The 9,219-nt window shown below is 48.0% G+C and overlaps 1 protein-coding gene across 1 annotated transcript in view; it reads left to right on the top strand.

Moving 5' to 3' along the window:
* Positions 1-5,880: 5,880 nt before the first annotated feature.
* The window catches only part of ACTR3 (actin related protein 3), a 64,766-nt gene continuing 61,427 nt past the window's right edge, over positions 5,881-9,219 (top strand). The window contains exon 1 of the mRNA XM_075933255.2: positions 5,881-6,108. Within this exon, the coding sequence (XP_075789370.1) occupies positions 6,065-6,108 (44 nt within the window). The 5' untranslated portion in view covers positions 5,881-6,064. The remainder of the gene's footprint in view (positions 6,109-9,219) is intronic.

Below are 9,219 nucleotides of genomic sequence, written 5' to 3'. Positions count from 1 at the left end.
TTTTTTTATGTGGGGTAAATATAACTGGGGAGGGACTGGGGAAAGAACCTGGGAGAGGGAAGGAGGAACATTGAAGGGGGAGGAGGAGAGGCTCAGGGCTGGGACTAGCTCCTGCACTGGGTGGTCCAACTGCCTCCTGTGTGGGGCCCTCAGCGGCCACGGTGCAGGACTAGGGGGAGAAGCTGGAGGGGCAGGAGCACGAGCAGAGGGGGACTTGGGAAGGAGCAGGTGCGGGGAGGGAGGACGGCTGCTGGACCACTCAATCAAAGCAACCAGGCAGTTGACGGCAGCAGTGTATCCCATGCACATGCTCCGAGTCTTCTGGGAAAGCTCCTGCCATATGGTGTGGCATAGCTCCCTGTTAGTATGGCACTCCTCCAGGTTGGTGTCCAACCTCTGGTCCAGCTGCTCGAGAGACTGCTGCAGGGAACACAATCAGACGATGTGTTCCTGCCTCAGGTCCTCGCGGGGTCATCTGCAGCGGCAGCTCTCGCTTGATCAGGAGGATGGCACAAGGGGTGGTGGACATGCCTCACTAGCAGCTGGTCCAGCTGTGAATGACAGAGAGAAGGGCAGTCATCCCAGGAGAGACTGTGTATGAAGCCTAGCTCTAATATGTGAGCTAGCACCAAAAGGTGTCAGGTCAGTTGATAGCGATGTACTTCGAGCAAGGCCATCTGTGGCCTAGACAGTGGGCAATGTCCTGCAGGGGCATGGACGTCCCATGGTAGCCTTGCTACCCCCAAGTCCCAGGAACAAGGAGGCATGGGAAAATGCTGGGCAGGTCGGGAGCCCATGGGCAGGCATGGGGGAGGGTGATGGAGGTGGCTCGGCTTCCTTTAATGCAGTACACATGTTGGGTCTGGCAGTGGCGGTGTCCCACACGGACAGGACTTCTGTCCCTGGCCACTGGAGGAGAGGATGTCAGGGAAGGTGTGTGTGAGCAGCAGACGCCGATTGCTGGGGTTGGTGCTGCTGGGGTCCCCTCCACTACTTCCCTCCCAGAAGGTTTTCATACAGGGAGTTGGTGTCGTCCACCTCACTGCACATGTCCAGGAGTGGATGCTGTCCCAAGAGTGCGGGCATGACCGTGTGCCATGCATGGCACAGCTGTGTTTTGCTCTGACCCCATCCTCATTAGTGGTAGCTTATGGTGGGAAGGTCCCACCACAGAGTTCGGAATAAGGTGGGACTGTGCAGGAGCCTTGTGAGAAGGAGTGACTGGTTCCTTTGTGGTAGCCTCATGTGACTGACTGCTCTGGACTGGTGCTCCATGCACAGCCATGTGCATAGACTGATGTGGGATCCCCAAGTTGAGAAGGCTAAGCGTGGAGCGCACAGCTGCTCACTGCCTCCCCCTGTGTGTGTCTAGGAAAAGTAATGGAAGTCACCTCATAGACCTTCCCTGGCTTTGTCTGAACCCTAGGCAACATCCTGAGCGGGGAGCTTGGGGATGAGGGAAGGGTGGGACAGCTCCAGGGACAGGATGAGCTCCTGGCTGGCAGGCACGGTATCAGTACTGGCCTCCTCCTTGTCCTCCTTATCCACAAATCCGACCTCCAGGAGGCTGACCATGGACTCTCTGACCTAAAGATGTCCATCAGGGGAGGGACGGGGGGGTGGCAGGACCACCCCCCCCAGGATGGATTGCAGCTGCTTATAATAACTTTATAAGTTGAGTGCTGCCCTTAATCAGGAACTCCTTTTCCTGGCCTGCCTCAGCTCTTATTTTCATGCACACCTGTTCCTGGATGCGCATGTGGCCCTTCTGGGCCAGTCTGGTGGCCATCTGGCCATAGACATCGGCATTCCTGCATCTGGTGCTGAGATCCTGGAGGTTAGTCTTCTCATTCCAGACCTCAGTAAGATCCAGGATCTCCACACCAGACTGGGAAGAGGCCTCAGAGCTGGCTGCCTGCTCGCTTGCAGCCATGGGGGACTCGGTAAGAGCGCTGGGGTCCGCCATGGCAGCAAAAAAGGCAGCGAAGGCTGCTGGCGTGTGGCACGAGGCTAAAAGAGCCTTCGTTGTGCCACACAAACTTTCCCCTGTGGCTGGAGCTTTAAAGGCTGCAGGGGAAGGGAAGCTATAGAGTTCTGAGAGGTGTGGAAAGAGTGGCCACCGGGGCAGCTGTGAGAAGGCCTGGAAGCCAATTATTTCAAAATAACCTCAGCTGCCCCGTCTACACACTCTCTATTTTGAAATAACTATTTTGGAATAGGCATTATTCCTCCTGAAATGAGGGTTTATTACTCTGGAATAAGAAGCCCGTTATTAGTTTGCTCTGTAGATGCTCACCTTGTTATTTCAAAATAATGCTGCAGTGTAGAAGTGCCCGAAGAGATATTGTTTTGCTCCCCAAGTCTCCTTGAGTTGCTGCAGGAGCTGTGCAACAATAGCAGGACTCTCATATGTAGGTTGCTAACACTTTCCATTAGAAAGGTCCCTGAAAACCTTTCCTTTGAGACGCTCTCATCCCACCCCACTGTTTGCAGTAGAACTTTGATGTTTGGAAGGACATCCCTCAGGCTATCAAAGTTCCTTTTCTTTGCCCCTTGAAAGTCCATCCTGCATTTGCTGTGATATTAACCATTGAAAACTTCAATTTTCCCTTTCATTAATTTGCCTCCTTCCGGAAAATGGCAGCAGTACACAAATGTTCTACGGCCAAATCTCAGTGTTGCTAAAGAAGAAGCAGCAGCAGCAGCAGCAGCAGCAGCCATTGTTCTGAAAACACATGGGAACTACAGCAGTAGCTGTAATAGTGAAGTAGGGAAGTGACTCGGGCTAGGTTCCCCATTCCCAAGCTAATACACATGGTTCGATTGAAGCATGCCTTCAGAAGGCATTTCATGAGACAGGAACCAAGCAAGGCTCTCTCTCCCACCTCCAAATCCTCCCCAGAACCATTATCTGAGTCCAGTAATTATTCTTCACCCAATGGAATTCCCCACTTCCCAAGGAAAAGACAGAGTATGCTGGTCCAGTCTTTCCCTGATGACTCCCAAGACTCAGAACATACCTCTAGCTACTCATCTGCCTTTCAAAGAGTACGACCTAGAGCAGGAGAAGTATCAAGTACACTCAGGACCAGCAGTCCATCCTTTTTCTGGGAAAACAGCCTTCTTTGCCAGTTTGTGTAATTAGTTGTATAAGTCAAATGGCAAAAATCTGTACTGCAATACAGAAAATTCTGTGTTTGGACCTTGCTAACATTGCATAACTTGTTGCTTGTAACAGAATATGTTTGTTACATTAAAACTTTTTTAGGTTGCAAAGTCATGCACTTGAAAGTTATGAAATACCAGCATTTGGGCTGCCAATGCAAACTTAATTCTGCCTCCTTGTGCATATGTAATTGATATGCATAACCATATTGTAATAGGATCAGCTGAGGTGCAGCCTGGGACGTGGGACTCCTGTGCCCCCTTAACTCTCTCCAGCCTGGGCTCTCTCTCACAATGGCTTGCCAATGGCTAGATGCAACACCTGCAGACCCTGTTATCATTCCACACAACTACATGTGGAGACCCTACACCCAGGTAGATTGCATAAATTCTCCCAGAGCCCCTCGTGAATCTCACGTAGAAAGGCACTAGAGCCAAATCCCTCTAGCACTGTATCTTAGGAATTTACCATCTATTTTATAATAGAGAGGTAGCCATGTTAGTCTGATCTTGGTAAAACAAAAGGAAAAAATATGTAGCACTTTAAAGACTAACAAGATAGTTTATTAGGTAATGAGCTTTCGTGGGGCAGATCCACTTCTTCAGATGATATTCTGAAAGTGAATTGGCATGACCATATATATTGTATTCCTTTGATATATATGGTCATGCCAATTCATTTTCAGAATATGATCTGAAGAAGTGGGTCTGCCCCACAAAAGCTCATCACCTAATAAACTATCTTGTTAGTCTTCAAAGTGCTACATATTTTTTCCATCTATTTTATAAATTGGTTCACCACTTTGTAAATAGAAAGTGGATATACACAAAACCCTGATCTTCCCCCTCCCGCCCCCCTTCAAAACCTGAGCAGATTTGCCTCACACTTCACTGGTAAACATAAACAGTAAACCAAATTAATTGACTATAAAGATGGATATTAAGAGATAGACAAAAAGTCAGAGTAATTACCAAAATAAAATAAAATATAAACATGCACTTTAAACTCTGTTACCTGTTAGACTGGGTAACAACTAAATCAAACAGTCTTTCTCACCCCACTGAATATTGCAATCCATAGTATACAGGTTTGTCCCTTAAACCTGGGATAGTCCCCTCAGTTGGAGTTTTCTTTGGAGTGTCTTTATTGCATGCAGAAAGGTGGGTTAAGGAGAAAGGCCCAGCATGGGGCCACTATAGAATCATAGAATAATAGGACTGGAAGGGACCTCAAGAGGTCATCGAGTCCAGCCCCCCGCCCTCAAGGCAGGACCAAGCTCCGTCTACACCATGTTCTGTTTTATATCCTCAGTCCCATGTGCTAGGAGAATGAAAGCATGTCTATTAAAATTCTTTGAAGGGTAGTCTGTAACTTAAAAAACAGGTGGTCCTGTAACACCTGAGAGCCAAAGAAAAATATTTTAAAATCTCATATGCATTGATGATATACATATACAGATAGAGAAATGAGTGTGGCTGATTATAACCTTTCGCTGGTAGCTCACATGGCATGCTTTATATGAAACACCACAATTATATACAGATGGGGAAGGTAAGGTGGTGGGGTGGGTTTCCAAGTTGGGTCAGGATGGCCAAAACTGGTCAGCCCCTGGGGCTGGTAGGATAAAGGCTGCCTTGACAGTAAGATAGCAAGGCACATTCCTCAGGAGAACAGGGTCATAGGTTCTAGGATTGTGGGTTCTAGTCTAGCCTTCACCAGGATACCCAAAACAGGGTGCCTACATGGCATAGAAATCACAAGGGTGTAAAGAGTTTCAGTGGCATGGCAAAGTTGTCAGCAATGGATATTATAAACTGAATATACAACTAGGCCATTTTGCCAGAGATTGCTCACTTGATTTGCAAGGAGGCTACATCCCTTTGGGATCTGCCATGATGATGATGAAATACAGGCTTGTGATGAAGCTGCCATAAATTACCCTTTAGATTATAAATTATTGATTGGTTGGTTGGGGGGGGGGGGGGGAGATCAGGGATAGGAAAATTGTCTTTTCATGTCTCCTGAAAGATTAGAGACATCTGAGCTCTATAAAACAATTAATAAAAGAACACTGCCATATTTTAAAAACAAGCCTTACTGTTTCTATTTTCTCACTTATTTTTAGGGGATTTTTAAAATTATAAACAGAGCTACTTGCTTTTTACCAATGGGAAAAATTACTAAGTTACCATAAGGAACTCATGGTTCACAGACGGTACTGCTAGGAGACAGCCAGATCTGTTTGCTTCTGTATTTTGATTCCTCCAAAGGAGAACCAAGAAGGATCCAGTTCTGCCTTTGATGTTTAATGCATATTGAAAAGGGAAACGTGTACTCCCTTAGCCTGTCATTTCAAAAGACACTAATTCTTGGGACTTGGGCTTGAAGATGCCTACAGCCCTCCCCCGCCAATCGCACTATTTCAGCGGGGCCAAGTTACAGGAACTTCTTCCCTCCACGTAACAATTAATTTTTTTCCAAACGACCGGAGCTGAAAAATTCTTTCTGTCCGTTCATTCAAGTAGCTGGCCGACCTCGTTTTTTTATGACCCTCCTTCAAAGAGACCTTGAGGAATCAAACCCAGACCCTACACACACTCACAAATGAGTGGGCGGAGAAGAGCCCGCCCGCCTTACTTTACACCCGGCCGTAGGGGCGAGATGAGAAATTGGACGTCACTGAAGGGTTGGGTTGTTGCGCCCTCCCTCCTCGCCGCGCCGCGCTGGGAGGGACGAGGGAGTCGGCCATCTTGGCTTCGCCGGGCTGCTCGCGAGCGGGGGAGGGACTGGCTGGGTTGCGGAAGTGGCCGCGTTTCGCTCCCCGCTCGTGGAGAGGCGAGAGGCAGAGCGCAGGGGGGTCCCACCGTTGCCCGGCCAGCAGCGTCTCTAGCGAGGAGGATGGCAGGGCGGCTCCCGGCGTGCGTGGTGGACTGCGGCACGGGGTGAGCGCGGGGGCGGCCGGCGATGAATGGGCAGCGGGGAGGCGGCTGCCGACACTTGGGTACCCGGCACGGGGGCTGGGATGGGGGGCGCGCCCCCGGTGCGGGCGCCTCAGGCTGGGGGGGATCATCGCGGTGGGGGGGCAGCCGGGACGCGGCTTTCTATACAATAGCCCCCGTGGGGCGGGCGAGCGGGGGGAGGGGTTGAATTGAGCACCCCCCCCCCTATTTCGCCCGCCACCCCCTCCCAGCGCTGCTCCTTCCTTCCCACGCGGCTTGGTGGGCGCGGGCTCCCCCTCCCCCTGATTTTGACACCCACTCCCTGGGCCCCTCCCCCATCGCACACTCTTCACCCCCCTCCTCCCCCCCCCGTGTATTTTTGGCTGGCGGGGCAGGTGCAGGGTCCGCTCCGACCCTGCCCACAGCAGAGCGACTCCGGGAGCAGGGTCACGCCCTGAGCATTAGCATTCTCCTCTCGCCCTTTGGGGGAAGGTTCTCCACCCTCCTCTCATTCATTCCCGGGGCTGCCCCACAGAAAGCGTCCCGGCTCGGCCTGTCAGGAAGCTGTGTTCCCCGCCCTAACTTGGCAAGCTGCAAGCCCCGTCTGGCTGCCTGGGTTTTGTAGAAAGCAGGCTGCTTGCTCAGGGGCTGCTGAGATTAGGATAAGGACAGCAAACCGATGCGAACACGATTTACGTGCAATCATGGGATTGTGCGCATTGTTGGCTATTCTGCGCTCACCGGGAGTATTGATTGCTAAATACCATGTTGGTTTCTGTTCAATATGTGGATCAAGTCATTTATTCAGTATTACTTCTCTATAAAGGGAACCCTTCCCCCCCTCCCTCTTCTAATGAGCAAGCGCAGCAGAACTTCCTTAGTTTTGTCAAAGCCTCTTCCTGCTTTCAGGCTTTTATACCTTATAAGGCAGTTTTCAATGTCAAACCTGAACCAAATCCTTTTTAGAAACTATTTTGTATTTAGCAATTACCCGATGACGAGCGGAGAGAAAGTACCAGTGATAGCTAGTGCAAATACATGTATATAGAAAGGAATCCAAATCCCTTTCAGTTGTTGCCTGTGTTTGCTGTTTAAGTATACAAGACTGTCTAGGTAACAGTAGGAAGTAAAGACTGAATTTGAATTTAGAAGGGTTATATTGTATCCTGAATGGCAGTGTACTGAAGAAATGCAAGTTTCCCCCCCCTCTTGTGAGCTGCTAATTATTGTACGATTTTAAAGATGAAATGATTTTTAAATATTCCTGAAGGCTTGTAGAATATATCAAAAGATTTGTGTAGTGATTCTAGCTCCTCCCTCTTATCTCAAAAAAGTGAATGTGTTAAGTCACTGCTATCTCAGCTGCTCTTACTTGTTTCATTTCTTATTCATTTTTTTGCTCACTTTATATAGCTTTGTTCTAAACTCAAAGTGAAATTTTAATCTATTTGGCATATTAGAAATTCAGAGTAGATACATATTTAATTTTTTTTGGTGAGGGGGACTTGATTTTTCAGAATTATGAATATTGGTTTAGAATAATATTGTGAGCCCATAATTCATTTTAAATTTAAAAGTGCTGATTTGGGCTAATAGAGCATTAGAAAATATTCATTTTTATAAACTGTGTGTGTGTGTATACAGTGATGGTGTACTGGTGGTAATATGGGTAAATGTGCATTTAGAGTTACAGCAGGAACTAAGACCTTCAATTTATATGACATGTGAATGTATTCTTTCCTTTTGTAATATCACATTTTATGTATTAAATATGGTTCACTTAATCTAAAGTGAATTACTTACACTTGCAATTAATTCCCGTTGCTTAGAGAGGCCTTGGTAGAGGTTCCCTTTATATTTCTACAGCCTAAATTCAAATAGGAGGTAAGAGAAGAATGGGTTATGATGATGTTACTTTGAAAAGTTATGTACTGGTCTTGATGGTTCAGTATTTTTTTTTTTTAATCTGATACTTTGCTGTTTGTGGGCCCTACCAAAATGGACTTTAAATGAGAGTCTGGTACTGACATTGTATTTGAGACTCTTTCCCCCCCAGATTTTATTTATATCCACTAAATCAGTGTCTGTCAACTTCTCCAGACTACTGTACCACTTTCAAGAGAATGATTTGTCTTGTGTGCCCCAAGTTTCACCTAATTTAAAAAGTACATGTTTACAAAATCAGACATCAAAATACACAAGTATCACAGCATTTTCTCATTTTTACAATAGAACTATAAAATAATTTGGAATATAAATATTTTATTGACATTTCAATGCATAGTACTGTGACCATAATACGGTGACCATATTTTCTTAACCAAAAATGGGGACACATGATATAAGGGCCCTACCATCAATCCAACATGGGCCCCGCCCCTGGCTCTTTAGGCCCCGCCCATCTTCCAGGGTCAAGATGGACACATTAGTGGAAATAAAGAGTAATGTGACCCCTCTAAGAACTTCTCCTACTGTCTTCTACCAAATATGGATAGGGTTGTTCCCCATAAGACTGTCCTGAGAGCAGATTTGATCAAGCAGGGGGTGGGGTGATCTGTCTGGATATGGGTTGTGTGACCCCTCTAAAAAATCCTCCCACCAACATCTACCAATCAGGATGGGTTTGGGCCCCATAGGAGGTGCTTGTGTTCTGCATGTAGGGGCAGAGTATGTATGACAGTACTGCGCTTGTGTGCGCGCGCGCTTATGTGTATAGATGCTGGTGCTACTGTGTGTTGGGAGAGAGTGAGTGGAGATGGTGAAGTGTGGAGAGGAAGGGTGTGTGGAAAGCTGCGGGTAGTGACAGGGTGTGTGGAAGTGGCACTATGGGCAGGATACGTGTGGTAGTGTTGTGCACAGGGACATGATGTGTAAGTAGGTTCTGGTGGCACAACACGGTGTGGGGGGACAGTGTGGTGCTGTGTGCAGGCACAACATTTGTGTGGTGGTGCTGTGGGTAGGAGGAAAGGGTGTGTGGGGACAGGAGCCATTGTGGGAAGCTGGTGCTGGCTCTTGGCTGTGGGGCTCTCTGTGCTCTACTAGCTGGGCTGGTGCCAGTGGCTTGGAGCAGAAGGCCCAGCTCCTCCACCTGGCTTGCCGGCGGCTTCCATCAGA

This window comes from Pelodiscus sinensis, chromosome 7 (assembly GCF_052426305.1).
Source record: "Pelodiscus sinensis isolate ZL-2025 chromosome 7, ASM5242630v1, whole genome shotgun sequence".
Classification (NCBI taxonomy): domain Eukaryota; kingdom Metazoa; phylum Chordata; order Testudines; family Trionychidae; genus Pelodiscus; species Pelodiscus sinensis.
This window is presented reverse-complemented; position numbering and strand designations above follow the sequence as displayed.